We start from the raw sequence: 20,283 nt of genomic DNA, 5'->3' as shown, positions 1-20,283 counted from the left end.
ACTGGAGTTACGATTTAAAACCTTCGGAACAGAGTGGGACCGAGTACACTCAGCTCTTTTGCAGTTCTGTAAGTTCTTCCTGTCTGCTGAAATGGCAGTTTTGCTTACGTGAAGCAGGTGTTGGAAGAGACATTCTCAAATACACGCTTAACCTCATTGGTCTTGGTGGGTTCTGACAGCATCTGGTTTGCAGCAGCCTCTGGATGCAGAGAGTCAGAGATCAGTTGTCAGACCTGATGGATGGCCAGCTTTGGTTCAGGAGAGTGTGGTGGGCCAGCACCAGGTTTTGGCAAATACAAAATAAAGTGGGATTTCCTGAGAGGTTGAGAGTAAATCAAGATTCCACACTGCAGCAGAGTCAAAGCATTTGGAAGCACATGGCAGAGCCAGTAACATCTGACACAGTCCAATCAGTTGACAGATGAATGGAGATATCCTGGCACATGGATACACACATAGTCCAACTAGATCCTGTCCCAGATACTCTATGCTTTAATTTACATCACGTCTGCCTCGGAGGTCTGATTCTGCTCCAGAATACACTTTAGCCAATCAGCATTAGCCATGATGTTTAACGTGCTGCAGTTGGTTAAATCTTTCAAAAAGATGCATATCACATACATTTTACATCCCGCAGTGTCCCCCTGCATCATGTATAAGACGACCATACGCAATCATTACAAGCACACGTCTGATTAAACTGTAAGGAAATTGGACTTAAAAACTTGAGCTTGAGTCTAAGTGAACTGAACATGGACCGGCTTTAGGACCCTGCGTTACAACGAATCAGGGGCCAAGGGCTCATTAGCCGTTGCAGCACTGTCCCAATGGGCAAAGTGAGCACTCCTTTCAACAATAAACCGTCTCGTAACGCAGAACTGGAGGGTTCCCTTTCGACAGTCAGGACCGCAGCCTTGGTTTGAAGCATGCCAAGGGAGGGTGCACGTGCTATTCTTCCGATTTTCCAAGGCTACAAGCGGCCACTGCCGTCCGCTCGGCACGCGTAAACGACGAGTTACTCCCTAACCAGATGGGGCTACGGAAGACGCGTGAAAACGAAGGAAAGCAAGTTACTTTTAGTCTCATCGTGACATCGGGACTTTGTACAGGTTTTTCTGTTTGCTTTAACTAGTCAGCCGAGGTTTGAGTTTTGAGTTTTTGTGTTTTGTTTTTTTTTTTTTAACAACTTTTTGATCTGTCTGGAGAATACATATGGTGACTGAATCTCAAAACAAGGCTTTGAAGTTTGACAGATAAAAAGCTTGGTGCCGGGGCTGGTGTCGGGTGAGAGACGGTGTACGTGTGCTCAGTCCCGCAGTTTACACGTCTCTGTGTTCCGCTGACTTTATCCCCTTAGCTGGTTTTAACGCCTTTCCCCCCCGACCATTGGTTTCAGACTTGTTTGATGTCCGCACCTCCACCGCTGGCAACGTTTAGCTACACCTTTACGCACTCTCGCTGTGCGTTCCCAGTTTACTGGGAGCAGATCCATGCGATCTCCTTGGATCGAATAACAGGTCTCTTTTTGTCACCAGACAGTTGAATGGATTTTCGGGTACACTTCATTCAAACTGGGGAATTAGAACCGTACGATTTTCAAGTAATTGTTTTGGGCCACTTGGCTAGTGTGCGTAAATGTTGTCCACTTTGATTTTTGTCCAAGAAATGCGTCTCCCTGGCGATATTTAAGTTGCCACGGTGAATATTTTCCTGAATCAGATTTTTTTTGTTTGAGGCTTGAAGACGCTGGAGGAGAAGATGAACCTGTGTATCGTCAGTCTTCTCCTCACTTTGGATTTAGCCACCGTGGCGCTCAGTTTGTCCACATGCAGCACGCTGGACATGGATCAGTTCAAGAAGAAGCGCATCGAGGCTATCCGAGGGCAGATCCTGAGCAAACTTAAGCTCACCAGCCCTCCGGAGGATTTTCCCGAGCCCGAGGAGGTTTCCCAGGACATAGTCGCCATTTACAGCAGCACACGGGACCTGCTGCAGGAGAAAGCGAACGAACGGGCGGCGACGTGCGAGCGGCAGCGGAGCGAGGAGGAGTATTACGCCAAAGAGGTGCACAAGATCGATATGCAGCCGTTCTACCCATCAGAGAGTAAGTGTGTGTGTTTCTGCTCCAACTCTGATAAAAACTGTTGACTGTGGATTATACTGTGGATAGTAACAGGTAAATGCTTATAGAGTTTTTGTCAGTTGTTGTGTTGACCCTTTAAGGCTCATTTAGACCCGCTGGACTCCATTCAGTTGTTTAAATTCCACTCAACTGTCACTCATCTACAAGTTCGGGGTGTAAAGTACCTTCATGGTTGGTCCAGCTGTTCAGTAGTAATGAGGAGAAAGTGGTACTGCAAGCTCAGTAGCTGTTTATGATTTCATCCACTGGGACTTCCTTCAGACTCAGTCTGTTGTCTGTCAAATCACGTTGGTGAATATCTTCCTGAGACCCATTCAAGTCGCACTAGTCCTTAGTAAGAGGGTTTAATTTGGAATCTCCTGTAACTCTTAACTGTTTCTGTATAGCATCGAAGCTCAACAAAAGTTATACCATGACATTTTCCAAATAAAGTAGGTCTAGGCCTTGAATATAGTCTTTATATAGTCTTTTAGAGAAACACAACTTTCCCTGTCTGGCAAGGAAAAACTAAAATAATTGTGTTGTGCATAATTCATTCACTGTCTAACTCTTCCAGATGGTCCTCAGATAAAAGGGGCATGATTTATTTTCACTATAATTCTATCCATAAATAACACAATGGCAGAATGTCTTAATGTTATGGTCATGGATTTCATACATTTTGTGTGATTAAAGATCTAAAGATCTTTGTTATTCATAGGGAAACCTGATATTTACATGTGAAATTGGTGAAGCACACTTATTTACATTGGTGTCAGCCTTAAAATGTGATTAAATTGTGTTATAGGTTTGTTATTTGCTACTCAACAAGTCCTCTCCATGGAAAAATGCACAATGAAGCCTATCCTTAAAAATTCCAACATTCTCACAGATTGAGCTAAAATACATGCTGACACACCACACATGCTGTGGAGTATTGAAATGCTATGAAATGTTTGCAGAGGAAACCTGCATGTTTGTGTAATGATCCTTTAAGCAGAGGGCATGGGTTCAGTTCTCTGACCTTTGACCTCTCATGTGGAGACGATGAATTTCTCTTTCGGCACATCAAAGGAATATAAGAAGACACAAAATAGCCCTAAAACTGCAGTAATATGGTTTCCCCCTTCCCATCAGAAATATGAGCACATGAACTGAAGCAAAAATAAATTAATTTGACATTTTGTATGCCCTGAGGTATATTTTACATTAAATGTTGTGCTTGGCCCTGCCTCCTGTGTAAATTCCTTGAATATGAATAGATCAGGCCTTATGCCAAGTGTAGCCATGAAAGCATTTACAGGGTATGCATAATACTGAGACAACACACAGGGTGGAAAAATGCCAGAAATGATCCCCATTCATGTTAACTAAGTGACGCTGGTCAGATCCTCACATCCGGAGACAGATCAGCAGTTAACCCTTCAGCTTTCACTCTATTTAGCCTCTTTCACTTGATGTGTGAGCATGAGTAGCTGGGAAACATTACACACCACACACCACACAGGAGTGCCAGCCTTATTTGGGTGAGCGCCAGGAAGTCCTCAAAGGCAGCAATATGGGGCACAGTGGCCTTGGAAGCTTTGCAGAAATGCTTGGCAGCAGGGTGAGAAGGGTGATATGGCCTGGGGGTGTATATACAGAGACTGCCCCAGGTCTTACAGTCATCTGTTTAAACTCAGTTAGCTCTGAGGCATTGTGTGTATACCTTGTCTGCCACTCATTCCTTGGAAAATTCCAGCAGGAGAGACACTCGGTCACTGGACTTTGGAAAGTTGGAAGGAAGACCCTCCAACCACCACCTCCCCCAGCAGCATCCTTTTCCTTCCAACCCTGCCACTTTTTCAGTCTTCGGCACTTATCGGCAGGAGACCACATAGCTGCTAATAACTATAAAGTTCTGTTAAATTGACATCAAATGTTAGAGGGGAATTTAACCAGTTTTATACAAATGCCATGGGGGAGTGAACTGAGTTGTACACTATCTTCTCTGGAAGAGCTTTGTCAAGTCAAAATAACCTCCTGAAAATGTTACAGTGATGTCATCAAAGTTTGAAGATTTATCACAGAAACTGGATGTATGGTGTTCAGAGAAAGTGGGTGTTTACCAGACAGGGAGGGTCTAATGAAAACATTGTGTATTGCATCATGGTAAATGTAGGAACCAGCATTTTTTAAAGCTTGACTCATACTCAGGACTAGCAGTCAAAATAATTTTACACTCACACACACGATTTTACACTCGTCTTTACATAGCCGTTACGAGAGATCCAGTATTACCCCATGAAAAAACACAGGAACAGTGATGAGGAAAAACTAAAATAATTGTGTTGTGAATAATTAATTCACTGTCTAACGCAGTGAAGTGGTCCTGTTCACTATAATTCTATCCATAAATTACACAATGACAGGATGTAAGTATAATGGTCATGGGCCCCATACGTGTGTGTAATGAAAGATGGAAAAGCAAAATTCTTATCAGATTGAGAATCTTGGGACAATTTGTGTGATGTTATTTGAGTCAGTTTAAAGGTCCTTAATTTGAACAAGTTTGGAACCACTGGTCTTGCTCATTCAACCACCACAGCTTGTCACAGTCACAGACAGTTGATTAACTTTGAATTGGATGTTTGCAAACAGATATTCTGCATATTATGTCTTTAACATAACTCTCTGCACTGTGTCCAATGTGTGTTGCAAAAAGGAATTTCTACATTAACATCATAGTAAGATTGCTTCCCACATGTTGAACTATTCCTATTAATGTACAGAGTCTTTTAGAAGACCCTCTCTTCTTCAGGCGGAATCTGTTTGCTCTTTTTTCCCCCTTTTCTTGTATTTCTCAGTTCTTTGAAACAAACTTTGAAGCATAACATCAATATTAGATTGATACACAGATACTTTAACAGTTGGGAGAACATGGACATTTTTTATTGTTTAAATGTTTGTTATCTCAGTCAAACTTTTCAACACATTCAGACTATCAGTGGTGCCTTGCAGAAATTCCTAGACAGAAAGCAGTAATAAGGATATGCTGGTGTTGATGTTCTTGCTTTTTGTTATAATTACAGCAGCAGGGAAAACCTTACAAGCTATCTATGTATGTGTGAACGGCAGTGTATGTTTTAATAGTGTTTTTTTTTGTCCGTTCACTAACAAAGACCACGTCATTGTAGTATTGTGTAGTAATATGAATGTATTTTATTTGGAATGGAATTTTAGATAGGATGAGAATCACATTTGGAAGGATGATATTTGGGAGGGATGAGAGGGGTTGATTGCTGGGGGAGAACAGGAGCTGGACTGTTTGAGAAGATTAGTGACTGAGAACTTTGATGATGTAGTGTAGAATTCCTTGTCTGGAAGTGACTGAAGCAGCCACAGTTCGAAAAGAACGACTGGAATATATTTCAGAAGAAATTCCCTGACAGGACTTGGAGGAGATTGTGGTGGAACCAGAAGCACATAGAGACTCTGTGTAATTCTGTACTGAAGAGTGGGTGTTGTGGGGAAGCATGGTGGGCTAGTCTGTAGTAGGAAAGAATTGGTTTGTCGAGGCTGAGATACAGGTTTAAACAGAAGATGAAAGCGGGGTGTGAGAGGTCAAGCTTGTCTGATTTGCTTTGTTTGAAATTAAATTTGAGGATGTCAACGAAGAAGATGAAAATGTCAAAGAGACTCATGTGGTGTTAGGGGTCATAGTTGGGTAAACTTTTTGATGCATGCTGGTGTCTTATTCATGGTTTTGATTAGCATATTTTGTGGGGGTGAGAAATTGAAAGTGCTGTAGTTAAAGAAACCAGTTTGATGAAATGCTGCAGAGATACCCTTGGATAGTGGAAGTTCTGATTTTGAAACTGAGTGGTAGTGAGCAATGTCTGCTTAATTCACCAGTCAACTGAATGATATTAATTGACACCTTGAGTCAATTTCACCATTGGGGAGACTTGGTAAACAGTATGGAAGATGTAAAACACAGTATGATATAAATTCCTAGCTTTCAACTCAATATTTAATTGACCACTCTTAATAACAGATCCAGTGATTACTGTTTGTATACTTACTGTAGATTGATCCAGAGAAAATTCAAATAACATAGGTGGCAAATGTATAGGCAACAAGTCTTCAACAAGCTTAACATCCCCCAGGCCCCACTTGTATTCCCGATTAGCAGCCTGGCTTGTAAAACAGCAATCAGATATGTTATTTGGTATGGTTGTTGGTAGGGCTGTCACAATATCAGATTTTCACTAGACAATCAGTGTGGCCAAACAAATTCACAATCATATCGCTATATCTAATGAACATTTGAAAAGCAAAATGCTATCAGTCAAATTCATCTTTAACTTCTCAATCATCACCTATGATACACTAGAACTGTGTGGTGGTGTCTGTATCTGCAGAGAACCTGCCCTCTGCCTTTATTTACATAATTTTAGTTGTGTTTGTGTTTAGTTTGTGTTTTGACATTTCTGGATGTCAGCAATTTTGGAGAAAGACAGTTGATTGCTGTGTCTCAGTCCCACGTTGTTAGATATTGATGTTTTGGGTTGGTGGAAATTTGACAGCCTGGGAATGAGACTTAAAAATCAACTATCTTTCTTGCTTACTGCACCTTTGAAAACAACAGCTGACAAGTTCTACATAGTAATCCTGTAAATAAAGTGATCAGCATTTCCCAAGCATTAAGTACTTGTACTTCTCGTCTTGTCTGCTGTTTATCTGGGTCCGGGGTGTGGGCGCAGCATTCTCAGCAGGGAAGCCCAGACTGTCCTATCCCCAACTACTTCCACCAGACGTGTCCCCCAAGACAAGCTAGTGGAAATAGCCACCCTGTGGAGCAAACTTATGCTTATGTTCATGATCTTGCTCTTTCAGTCACTACTATAACCATAACCATAGGTGAAGGTTGGAATGTAGATGGACTGGTAAATTGAGAGCCTCGCCTTTTGGCTCAGCTCTCTCTTCTCCACAATCTCCCACTCTTCCCCACCCCGGAGTGGGCAATCTACCCTTTTCCGGGCCGAGAAGTATGGCCTCGGATATAGAGGTGCTGATCTTCATCCTAGCTGCTTCACACTCAGCTGCAAACCACCCCAGTGCAAGTTCATGATCACTGTTTGATGACAACAGGACCATGTCATCTACAAAAAACAAAGACAGAATCCTAAGGTCGCTGAACCTGACACCCTCCGCCACTTGGCTGCACCTAGACATTCTATCCATAAAGATTATAAACAGACCCGCCGACAAAGGGCAACCCTGGCAGAGTCCAACCCTGACTGGGAATGAGTTTGACTTATTGCCGACAATACAAACCAAGCCCTCGCTCCAACAATACAGAGATTGGATGGTCCGTAGCAACAGGCCATCCTCCCAATATTCCCAAAGATCCCCCTGCAGGATGCCTTGAGGGGAAGTGTGATCCATCTATAGCTGGAGCACAATTATAACTATAACACAATGACCATGGTCTGCCACTCCAAAGGTACGGTCCCTGATGACCATGCAATGTTATAGAAGTGTGCTATCCATGACACCCCTACAAAATTCACAGTCTTGAGGAACTCAGGACGGATTTCACCCACTCCCGGGGCACTGCTACAGTGGAGCTGTTTACCTACATGACTTCTGCCCCAGTGATGGGAGAGCTCAATTTCAGTAGCTCCCCATCCCTGTTGTAAACAGCATAGATGCAGTGCCGCTTCTCCTTCCAGAGTCGCTGGACAGTGTGCCAGAATTTCGTTGAGGCCAGCCAAAAGTCTCTCTCCATGTCAACTGTGCCCTGTAGGACTCTCTCTTCAGCTGGATTGCACCCTTCACCCCCGCTGTCCACCAGCAGGTTCAGGGATTGCTGCAATGACTAGCACCAGTGACCCTCTGACCGCAGCTTTAAACAGACACCTTAGCAATGGCAGCGTGGGGAACATGGCCCATATTGATTCCATGTCTCCACCATGCCTGGGATGCAGTCAAAGCTCTGCCTTAGGGGGGGAATTGAAGACCACCCTGACAGTCATCAACAAGCCCTCATTGCCCTAGCAAACCCTCACTGTTTGTTTAGGTCTGCTAGGTCTATCTTGCGTACTCCCCCACCACCTGATCCAACTCACCACCAGGTGGTGATCAGTTGACAGCTGTGCTCCTCTCTGCACCTTTGTGTCCAGAGCATATGGCCACTGATATGACTGCAATGGTGACCATCGACCTGCGACCAAGGGTAGCCTGGTGCCAAGTGCACTTGTGGACACCCTCAGGTTCGAACATGATGTTTGTTATGGACAAATTGGGAGTAGCACAGAAGTCCAATAACTAAACTCCACTTGGGTTCAGATCAGACAGACCGTTCCTGCCAGTCACTCTGGGTACTCTGAATTATCATTTGGTGCATATGCACAAACAACAGTCAGAAAACTTTCCCCCATCTGCAGGCGCAGGGAAGTAGCCTTTTCACTCGCCGGGGTAAATTTCAACATGCTGACAGGGAGCTGGGGGGCTGTAAGTAACCCTTCATTCCTACAAGGGTCCCTCCCCTCTTAAGGCGGTTGGTTCCAGAGCTCATGATGTGCGTAAAGGTGAGCTCTCCTCGTTTTTCCTCTTCGCCGTGGTCTTCTTGAATGTGTTTTGTCTGGCCCCTCCTGCAGGACCAATTTGCTTTGGGAGATGTTGCCAGGGGCAAACAGCCCCTGGCAGTTCATGGAGGGGAATTACTTGTACTTTTGATACTTAAGTACATTTATTGTGAGAAAATCACTTTACATAATAGTACATGTAATACTTTGTACAACACTGCCAACTACAGCGATATGAACAAGATACTGTATGTCATTCACTGGCCCCAAGCTCTTAAAATATCACCATTGACTATTGAAATGTTTAATGTTAAACTAATCTGATTAGTTCTTTTGGTTCATCTGCACTTCAAGAAAAGACACACACATTGTCCCATATTTGAGTTAAGTATCTCATCAACAAGTACAAACTTAAAGCTTCTAATCCTACTAACATATAGCATGTATAAGTTGAATTTCCAGAAGAATTCTAACTTGCAGGCAGTGTTGGAAAGTAACAAAGTACATTTACTCAAATAACTGTACTTAAACACAATTTTGAGGTACATGCTCTTTACTTGAGTGTTTCTGTAGTTACTGGTTACTTTCCAGATTCAATTCAGTTCAGTTCAAGTTATTTATATAGCACCAAATCACAACAAATTTATCTTATGACACTTTCCAATTAGAGCAGGTCTAGACCAAACTGTTTAATTTAGGTTCTAGTACAGAGAGACCCAACAAACCCCCCATGAGTAAGCATTTGGTGACAGTGGTGAAGAAAAACTTCCTTTTAGAAGGCAGAAACTTTGTAGCAGACCCCGGCTGTAGTTGGGCGACCATCTGCCTTGACCGGTTTGGTTGTGAGAGTGAGAGAGGGTGAAGTGGGGTGGAGGACACTGAGAGGGAGAAAGAGAGGAGAGGGGCACACAGACAACATCAATAATAAGAGCACTGGAGTGTAAAAAAACAATGTTTACAATAATAATAATGTTAGTAGCAGTAGTAGTAGTTGTAATAACAATAATAATAATATCAATGTAGAAATATGACTAAGTGATGATAACAGTAGTTGGTGTCAAGTAGGACCACAGCAGGAGGTCTAAACACGATCAATGGGAACCTCTGAGATGAGAAAGCGGAAAGATGTCAAGTTAGTGACATGCATTCATGGGACATGAATGTGTACAGAAATAGAGTTAGAGGAGGAGCTCATTGCATCATGGGGGTCTCTCCAGCAATCTAAGCCTATAACAGCATAACTAGGGATAGCCTGGACCAGCCCTAACTATGTGCTTTTTCATAAAGGAAAGTTTTAAGTCTGCTCTTAAACATAGAGATGGTGTCTGCTTCTCAGCCCAAAACCAGAAGATGGGTCCATAGGAAGGGAGCTTGATAACTATAGGCTCTGGTTCCCATTTTACTTTTGGTGACTCTAGGAGCCACAAGTAACCCTGCATCCTTTGGTGTGTAGAGTTCTAGTTGTATAAGAGTATTCTTTCAGTTCTTTAAGATACAATGATGTCTTACCGGGCTTCATTTGCGAGGAGAAGAATTTTAAATTATATTCTGGTTTTACAGGCAGTCCCTGTAGGAAAGCCAATGCAGGAGAATATCATCTCTTATATTAGCTCTTGTAATTATTCAAACACAGGAAGTTGAGGTAATAAGACAGACCAAAGGATTAACAAAGTAAAACGGGGAACATAAGAATACACACATTTCAAACCCAAAAAGCAGATCACTCAAGTCAGCAAAAAGGTTCAAAATAACAAGTTTAATGAAGTCATCTCTTCACACAATTCAGGTGGCTGACTAACAGCAGTTCTAACTAAGGAAATCCAAACTGGAGTTGAGCAGGACGACAGGTGGATGCATGTGGTATCAGCAGAAATGCGAAACAGCAGACAAACAGAACTCGGGGAAAAAAAACGCAATGCAGGAAGCCATCAAACCTGAACTGGGTGACTGGCAGACAGTAGCAGGTGAACTTGAGCTGAAGGAAAAATAGCAAAAGTTAGAGCCACAAGCAAACATGAGAGGGTCAAAAAACCTGCAGGAGTTAGCCAATCACGATACTACGGGATTAGCTGGTACAATCTGGTGAAGATAGAGTGGAGAAGCCGTTCTATATAAAGGCAGGATACAAGGTGAGTTAATTGCTGACTGTCACCAGGTGTGCTGAGGACTGCCAGTGAGGGAAACAGGAACGTACAGCTGAGCTCCCAATTGGACCAACAGGATACACACAGACACACATCCACAAACACAAAGGGAAAAAGGGGAAAGGAAGAAAATGGAAAAATACCAGAAACACAGAGTTTCAACAGAAGCAAAATAATACACAGAAATATCTACACATGATTGGATGTAACAGTTTATTTCTAAGTCCACAGGAGCACAGTGGACTCCATCTTTAAGAAATGCAACAAGTCGATCAAAGTCAGCATTGTTGGACAAGGAGGTGATCAAGAACCAAATGGTCAGTAACAAGGCTTCAGAGAGAATGTGCAATAAGGACAAGAAGGCATGTGACAGCCCTCCTGGAGCTTTTCTGGTGCGATGAGGCATGATCTAGTTAAAACTACAGACATGAGCGACATTATTACACGAACAGTGACAAAAGTAGTCGTGTGAAGAATGGGAAAAAAGAGAGCTTTAAGCCTTCAATCCTTGACAAAGTCTTTATGTGTTCAGATTCATTCCTTTTTCATTTACATCACGTTCTATCAGAGTGGAACTGAGAGTATTTTTTGCTCAAGGAACTCACTTTCTTAGTCTTGGATGTTCTTCAGTTTATGTCAGTGATGGATCTTGTAGTTTTCAGGGCAGTAATAGAATTTGCAGTCATGATGTTATTGCTGTGTTGCTGCAAACAGATTGCATGGTAACTGACCATCATTTTTTATTTCTAGAAAGTGCCAACATTCAACTGCAATGACTGCAGCCCAGCCTTGTTATTTTTGCCTCATAGTCTTAATCAGGAACCTCCATATTCAATTTAAATTCTCTTATCCCGTGATGGAGTGATCAGAGAAGGGAGACAGCTGTAGGGAGAGCTGAAAACTTTATGACCCTGGGGTTTTTGCCAGAGTGACGGACCTCACCACAAGATTGTTGTTGAGAGCCCACTTTCTGTTCACTTACGCAAGACCTGGACACTGCTGCCATTTGAACTGCTCAGCCACTGTGGCGGAGCAGCATTGCGTAACAGAAGGGAGAGAAAGAGAGCGACTGAGTAAGGGAGTTAAAAGAATAACAAGTTCTCCAGCACTTTCTGCATTGTTTACAGAAATTGCAGTGCTGTGTAAGATGATAGTCTTAACAGTGCAGGAAGAAGGGGAAAAGGATGTGAGGTGCACGGGCTGAGACGGACTGTGTGTGTGTGTGTGTGTGTGTCTGTAGTGCATTCTAATTGCCTTGTTGTCATACAGCAACAGTGGAAGTGAGCCATCCTTGCAAGAATTTTACAGCCTTCATCATGCAGGACCTTTGAGAGTTAGGAGCAGTTTGAGCAGATTCCATGGATTTAATATTGTGACTGACATGTTTCATTGTACTGTGAGCATAGAGATTTTAGTGTTCATTTTATAGTTAGTTCTGTGTTTATAGTTTTTAATAGGTTAGTCAGCAATGTTAGATAGTGGTTAGGTTGTAGGCTAGCCTCAGCTCCTAGTTTAACTGTTTTTCAGGGAATTGTTTGATTTAGCAGAGGTTAGTTGTAGTGGCAAGTGGCAACACGGGTCAACACTGTTGCTTTCTCTGCTGTAAAAACACCACCAGATTATGCAGCTTTCCTTAAGAGTTTCCTTATATGCATCTACAAGAGCCATTCAAAAATGTTTTAGTTAGTGTGAGATCATGTTTCCATTTAAAAACTTAGTTCTGTCGCATCATCTTGCCATACCTTAAAGCCGCACTCAGTTTCACTCTTTGGCACATGGATAGCGGCATGTGCGTTTTAATTTACCTGCACACACACCAGTGCATGTGCTTCTTTGGAATCAAAAACTATGTTGCAGCACTTTGGCATAGAAAAACATCAAATCTTTCCCTGATGTTATCCTTCTAATTGAATGCACTGCCATTTTTTGTTTTGTTTTGTTTTTGAAAATTGCACGTGTGGTTTTACGGGGGGCATGGCACATAAATACTGGGGCATCTGCCCCTCTGAAAGAGGTCTAGCAACGCACATCTCAAAATCTGATGCCTGGCATACCTAGTATTTGTTTTTTGTTCATATTTGACTTTTCTGCAACTCATGATCTACTTTTGTTGCCAATCTTTGATGCTAGTCCAAGAAGTAGTGTGTTCCTTATGCAGTAAGACAAAGTCAATGCAGGGCCTGCTATATCAGCATTTGGACAGAAAACATCAGACACCAGAATGGTTTCAAGACAAGAAGATAGATTTTTATTTTTACAAATTATAATGAGTAAATTTCCATTGGAACACATTGTTGATTTTCAGTTGATTATCATACAAACTTGAGGCTAATACTGCTTCGTATTGGCCAGCCAAAGGTGAAAGTCAGGGTACTTTGACCTTGACCTTTGACTTTGAACATTACTCACTGGAAGGAGAGGCTCAGGTCATCTCGAGACTGATTATGAATTATTTTGCTGACTACTGGCAACAAGCCAAAAATAATCCAGGCGGGCCTGGCTGACAGCAGCACAATAGGAGGCAACTACAGAATTTATGGAAAATCACCGAAACCCAAGAGGCTATCTGGTTATCATTATGGTTTTCCCATGTTTTGTAGTGTCACACTGATTAAGGTGAATAAACTAAAAATATTTAACAATAACAGGCTAATTAGGTTTAAATATTTTTGCTTTTTAATATGGTTTTTAATAAAGTCCAGTCCCCACATGCTCTACTTAGAAACATTCCATTTTTAATATAGTGGTGTGTCCGCTAATCTGTGGAACTGATATTAGCATCTCCTCCAGTGTTCAGTCATTGTTCAGCACTTGTACATAATGCATGTTCAAGTCCTGACTCACTCAGTTAATTCACTCAGATCCTAAAAATAAATAAAATAAATATGGACTAGCAGTGGTTGCTACCTTATTAGTCATCAAGAGACTCAGGGATCTGACAGAGTTGTTTTATTAAAACTTTCTGCATTACCAGATTTCACATTGACTCTCTGTAACCGAGAGCCAGTGTGAAATCTTGGTTACTGTCACGGCTCTGTTTGGTGCTGTGAGTCCTATGCACTCACTCAGGTCAGTCAATATTACAGAATTTGGTCTAGACCTGCTCTAACTGGAAAAACGTTATGAGATAGGTTTTGTTGTGAGTTGGCGCTATATAAATAAACTGAATTGAATTGAATTGGTTACAACTGATCCAACTGATGCGAATCCGTTATGTTCTGCACTGTTGGAAGTTTTTCTAACCTGACTCTGTTGACTCCTTGAGTACCCTGATGAAGAATAAGGTAGCAACCACTACTTGGCCATGTAATTTATCCTATTTGTTGCAACAGTTTCTTGCTAACAGCAACTTTGAATGAATGGAGTTGTTTTGAGGACAATGAATGGCACAATTTAAAGTGTTAATTTACATGGGTTCTCAGCAGTAATGGTGCATTACATTGTGTTTGTTTAATACCCCTATTAACTTTATTTATCCCAAAGATATGACACCACATACCAATCTAGTGTGTAGCTAATATCTTCTGGTGTTCTGTTGAAAGCAAACATTCTATAGTTCTATGCTCTGTTCCAATCTTTAGTTGGAAGTAAAACACTGTTTGTTATTATAGTGGTGGGGATACTGCTTGCACCCTTAATTGGAACTCATTCTTCCGTGACCCAAGACGACTTTGGAGTTGGGTTTCACCGGTAGGTTCTTGGTGATATTGACGCACAGGACTCAGTAACTTAGATCAGTATACTGAGTGATCCAGAAGGGCTGAAGTCTGTACGCGGAATAGGATTTGCCATGACTAATATACTGGCAGAACTTCCAGAGTAAGAATTTCTGTTATGCATTTGAAAGTAGAAGACATAAATAGACTATTTTGACAGTCAGTGGGTCACAGAACCAAGCACATACTGAACTGAATATCCTGTACCAGACAGGTTGGATTGAATGCACGTACTGTTACAAACCTGGTACGTTGTATATGTAAATCTGCATAACTCTATGTGTATCTATACACATGTGCTTCTGTGTGCCTGTTTTAATTCATGTGTAAATGATCACACAGTGCATAAAAATATGTATCTATGTGTTTATCTCTTCCTGAGAATTGGACTTGTGGAGACTGACAGGTCATGGTGAATGGGCCTTTAAAGTATTAGGTATTTTTAGTTCCCAGGGATTATGTGTGGAGTTGTTTTCAATTTGCTATTGGCAGGTGAGCAATGGGCGGAGGCGTCTGCAGGAAACCAGACAGGCAGGAACTAACGTTCCCTCACAGCAGATCAGTTTCTTTCCTCTCTCACTCTTAGTCTTATTTTCATATTTTTCTTTTCTTCTTTTGCTCCTGACACCTCCCCTCCTTCTGTCCCCCATCCTCTTGCTGTTTCCTTCATTTCCTTTTGGCTGATGTGTGTCTGTAGTTGTCTGCTTCTATCTGCTACACTCTATATCAGTCTTTCATTCATCTTCATCTGTTTTGTTGCCACTATGCTCTCAATTTATCTGGTTTCCTTTTCCATAAATCACTTCTATAAGCTGGACGCTGATCTGATTTTGCTGTCACTGCAAAGGATTCTATATCCTTTTTCTATTCTTCGAACAAAAGTTTACTTATAACAACTGTTGTTTCATCCTCTGTGATTGTAGTTGTTGGTGTGTGTGTGCCCTAAGGTGACATCAAGCTCCCCACTTTGCTTACTTCACTTTTATTATTTCAGGATTTCAATATATGTTTATCTTCTTTATCCTCTTACTGTCCTTCTGCCAAATTCCAGATGAGAGAAGATCTGGGTTGATGATAGCTCATCTGGGTTGTCTTCAGATATTATTATGCACCTCAAAGCAAGGATCTTAATGGACAGCACCAAGTACTACTAACTAGCTATCTAAACGTTTATTGTTACAATGAAGCTTTCATCAGTTACAATTGTTCTGTTCATTTTCCGTTCCCTCAGCACTCAAGTATGGTTGATTTGCATGGAGCATGAGATACAAAAGAGATGTAATCAGATTTGTCATGCCACTAACTAGTATGACTCAGTGCAAATAAAACATATAAAGTCTTACATGGGTTTTATATGGTTAAGTAGGGTCCAAAATGCATTAGAACAGAACCGGATATTGTCTTTCTGTACTATTTATCTTTAATTTTTGCAGAGCGTTTTGAGACACTAAGTGACATTTTGCCTAAATTAACTTATTCACTTACTCCTTCACCTCCCCTGTGCATGTCTTACAGAAGTGAGAAGCACTCAAAAGTAGGTCAAATGCTTTTCCCTCAAGTCAGTCCCAGCATTTCAGCCCTGCAGACCAGTATTTAGTTTCCATTCTCAAATGGTAAAAGTGATTCTAAGGTAGTAAACAGTTGCATCTGGTAATAAATTTGAGTTTGGGGGACAGCTCCATACCAACAGAGAGGGGAAAAAATCTCCTCATAAGGTATATACACATTAATGTTATGTTTTATGAAATCTTTTTGTTTTGCAATCTCTATGGTAGTTGTGATGTTTAAAATAATACACAAAACACTCAACAATGTCATCACATGTATGTGAAGAAAGAGGAAAAAAAATGATCATAATGTCAGGGCCAGAACCCACTACCAGTGCTGAGGAGACACGTCCACGTATTGATTCCTTCATGTCGAAACATTGGCAAAAGTAGTCACAGCAGAATTCGAAACGGCTCACAATCACACCACGATTACAGTATTTAACAGCAAATGTTTTCATTTATGTATTCCCACACCTTAAATCTGCTGCCACCTGCCCCAGACATGAAAGACAAAATTAAAATTCAAAATGATGAAAAAAAAAAAACTTTCATTGCCTACCAGTAGTAAAAGGAGCTGAAGTAGATTATTGGGGTTGCCTACATCCCCCACTATCTGACTCTAAATGAAACAGTTTTAGATGAAATTGTTTCTTCCTGTCTACAAGGTCAGACGGTTGCCCACTGCAGGTGTTCAGCTCAGTCCTGGCCAAGACAATAATGACCCTTTTATGTTGCAACCTCCAACTCCCTGACAGTGTGTAAAGAAGCCCTGTAAAGTTGAAGGCAGCTACAGCTGAATCATTACATCTTTCCTCAGAAACCATGAGTCTGGCTCAGTGTAGAAAGACCACAGAGTTTGGTCAGCTGCAGCCTCTAACTGACATATGCACGACTCAGGAAGTGTATCTTTGGTCAGCTGAGGTCAGAAGGCTGCTGTGAAGCAGCTTTCATTAGACCACCAGCTCTAAAAATCTGCTGAATTAAAATAGAAATACATAACCTTCACAAGTAGTCATTCATGATACAAAGGGTTAGATTGGGGTTGCTGTCTTTCCCACCGCAGAGAAGACAACAAGTGAGCAAGACGTTGACCCACTTAGATTATGTACTTGCAGGGTCCGCACTGGTGAGGTTGAGGTAATAAAATTTATGCTCAGAGTCTCTACCAAATAGGCCACTCTGTGTCAGAGTTTGACAGTTTCTGTTTTTTTCTTCTTTCCGGTTGTTGAAATACATAAGCCTACATCTGTCATTGCTATCTTGTTCTTTCACTGCAGGATGTTTAATAATTATATGCTAAAACAATACAGTACAACACAATAATTCATTTCCCATTCCACTTTAACTTATTTATTTATTTATTTTACTGTACTGTTCTTACTGTACTGCGGCAGTACCACAAGTACCCACTGACCCACATTTTATCCAGGGGAGCTGACTTGTGAATTTAGGATAGACAGGTTTTCATTCATTCATTCATACACTGTAAAGATTTTAGCATGACAACTGTTTTTATGTGAAAATCTAACTCTTAAGTCTTAACTCTCAGTCTCAAACCGGTACTTTTTGTTGAGATTTGTTGAGATATAAACAACAGCTGATCTCGGCTGGACCAGCTGTCAGTTGGCTTAAACATCTGAAGAGACTACTGAATACTGGAAGTTATTTATCAGGCTTAATGTTTCAGAGAAAATGGGAATTATATAACATGTCATACCTGACACTCAAAAATCAGACGCAGGAATCAGAAGTCTCACGTGACTGAATGGAAATGATGATAAATTATGTAAAGATAGATAGATAGTGTTTCTATTATGAGTTGTAGCAGGAATAGATCCCAAAGCAGAACACACACAAGGACAGAAAGCAAATCACAAAGCAAATCAAAAGTGGTAGTAGTGTGCTGTAGTAGTGGTCTGTGGAAAAGATGGCGGGGCTTGATGTGAAGGTAATCCACTATGGATAGAAAACCAAGGAGGATGCAAGACCAGCTTGGCGTGTTAAGGTGAGGGAAGAGCAGGAGATGGACGTGGGCACAGAGAAAAGGGCATTTATAAAAGCACTAACAAAGACAAAAAGCCATGGAGGTACAGTATACTCGGCCTGAAGTGTTTACCACAAATGTGACTGAACAATCTGGCGAAGATGGAATGAATGAGCTGGTGTTTTGCACAGATGAGTAACAGATGTACAGGTGGAGAGGTGGGAAGGAGAATAGGTTGCAAAGCCCAGCTCTATGCAAACACTGAACAGACAGGAACAAACCAAAACACTAGGAAAGGGAAACCGATCAGCCACAACATTAAATCCAGTCAGGTGAAGTTAATAACATGAATCATCTGTTAAAAATGTTCTCTGGGCTCTGGCAATCATGTGGATGTTGAATTTCCCTTGGGATCAGTAAAGTATCTATCTATCTATCTATCAATGTTCTTTGACACACACCACCCACCTAAATATTGCACGAAATACACCCCCTGCATAGCAACGGCTCATCCCGTCTGCAGCAACCTTCCCCCAGCTAGACGATGCATGCTGTCACTATTCGAAAACAGCTCAGGAATGTGTCAAGGACCACAACAATGGCCTGCTGACTCCTCAGATCCCAACCTGATCAAGCTGTTTTGGCAGCACAAATGGAAACTACAATATATTAAGAAGGTGGTTTTCATGTTGCAGCTAATCTGCAACAGTTTGTCAGTTTGTTTGATCTGTTTATGTCTTTAATTTAAGTGTGAGTACTTTTTTCTTTCTTTGACTCAAGATTTTGTTGATTATTGTTGACCCGATGAAGCACATTATCATCCCTAATATGAGCAAAGTTTAGAAGGTTAATTTGAAGGAGAGAGACCAATCAAAAAACTAAAATTTCAATAACTACACACCTCACCTGCATCTGATTTGTATGAAACTCATTGTGTATGTATATGTACTGTATAAAATCAGGATTGCTCAAGGGAATCTTGAGTAATAAGCAAATATTTGACAGGCCAAGCCATCTTGCACCAATCAATTTGGCACTTCAAATTTTGGTTAATACTTGCCCACAGAGCAAGCAAACGAGATATTAGTGAAATTCCGCCACTGGCTTTTAAGGTACGTGCTGTTGATGTTACACGTGATTTTTGGAAAACTTTTTCTCTTTAATATAGAAGGAAATGCAATATGAAACAATATGTCCCAACAATATGTCCCAATGCAATATACAAAACCCTTTGGGTTATATATTGTATTGTATATTGTATATTGAGGCCTGCATGCTGACTCTAGTGCTGATGTCATGTAACTAATTCATTAAACAGGGAAGACCTATGAGAATGCAGGCATTCAAAAATGAGCTTTAGGTTGGATTAGTTTGTGAAGCAGGGCGGCACGGTGGTGCAGTGTTTAGAACTGTCGCATCATAGCAAGAGGGTCCCAGGTTCGAATCCCGGTTTGGGCCCTTCTATGTGGAGTTTGCATGTTCTCCCTGTGCCTGCGTGGGTTTTCTCCGGGTACTCCGGCTTCCTCCCACAATACCAAAAACATGCACATTAGGTTAATTGGCTACTCTAAATTGCCCCTAGGTGTGAGTGTGAGAGTGTGTGGTTGTTTGTCTTTTTGTGTTGACACTGCGATTGACAGTCCAGGGTGTACCCCGCCTCTCGCCCGTAGTCAGCTGGGATAGGCTCCAGCTCCCCCGCGACCCTGACGGATAAGCGGTATAGAAAATGGATGGATAGTTTATGAAGCATTCAAAGTTGAACAAATTGTGTTTCCTCAAGATGTGGCAATGGTGCTACCTCATTGATTTTTTTTTTTTTTTTTTTTTTTTTTGGCCTTATTTCTGTTTCTCGTGATCTATGCATACAAAGGAGAAATAGACAAAGCAGATGGTGAGGTGGTCAGTTGAAGCCAGATTGTGTAATGATGCCTCATCTACTCTCACACATTTAATTTCACATAATAAATTTAAATTTAAGTTACTTTATTAATCCCAAGCTGGGAAATTACTTCTCTGCATTTAGCACATCACTGATTGAAACACACACACACAACATGCAGTGAAACACACAGGAGCAGTGGGCTGCATCAAGCCCAGGGAGCCTATTGGGGGTCAAGTGCCTTGCTCAAGGGCGCATTAGCCAATTAATGGGGGATGGGGACATTATCACTCCACCACACTCAAATTTTTCCTGC

At 41.5% G+C, this 20,283-nt stretch overlaps 1 protein-coding gene across 1 annotated transcript in view; it reads left to right on the top strand.

Moving 5' to 3' along the window:
- Positions 1–721: 721 nt before the first annotated feature.
- Positions 722–20,283, top strand: part of tgfb2 (transforming growth factor, beta 2) — a 56,001-nt gene continuing 36,439 nt past the window's right edge. Inside the window, exon 1 of the mRNA XM_046399322.1 lies at positions 722–2,104. Within this exon, the coding sequence (XP_046255278.1) occupies positions 1,759–2,104 (346 nt within the window). The 5' untranslated portion in view covers positions 722–1,758. The remainder of the gene's footprint in view (positions 2,105–20,283) is intronic.

Source organism: Scatophagus argus, chromosome 9, assembly GCF_020382885.2.
Source record: "Scatophagus argus isolate fScaArg1 chromosome 9, fScaArg1.pri, whole genome shotgun sequence".
Classification (NCBI taxonomy): Eukaryota; Metazoa; Chordata; class Actinopteri; family Scatophagidae; genus Scatophagus; species Scatophagus argus.
The sequence above is the reverse complement of the archived record's forward strand: the minus strand, read 5'-3'. Positions and strand labels throughout refer to the sequence as shown.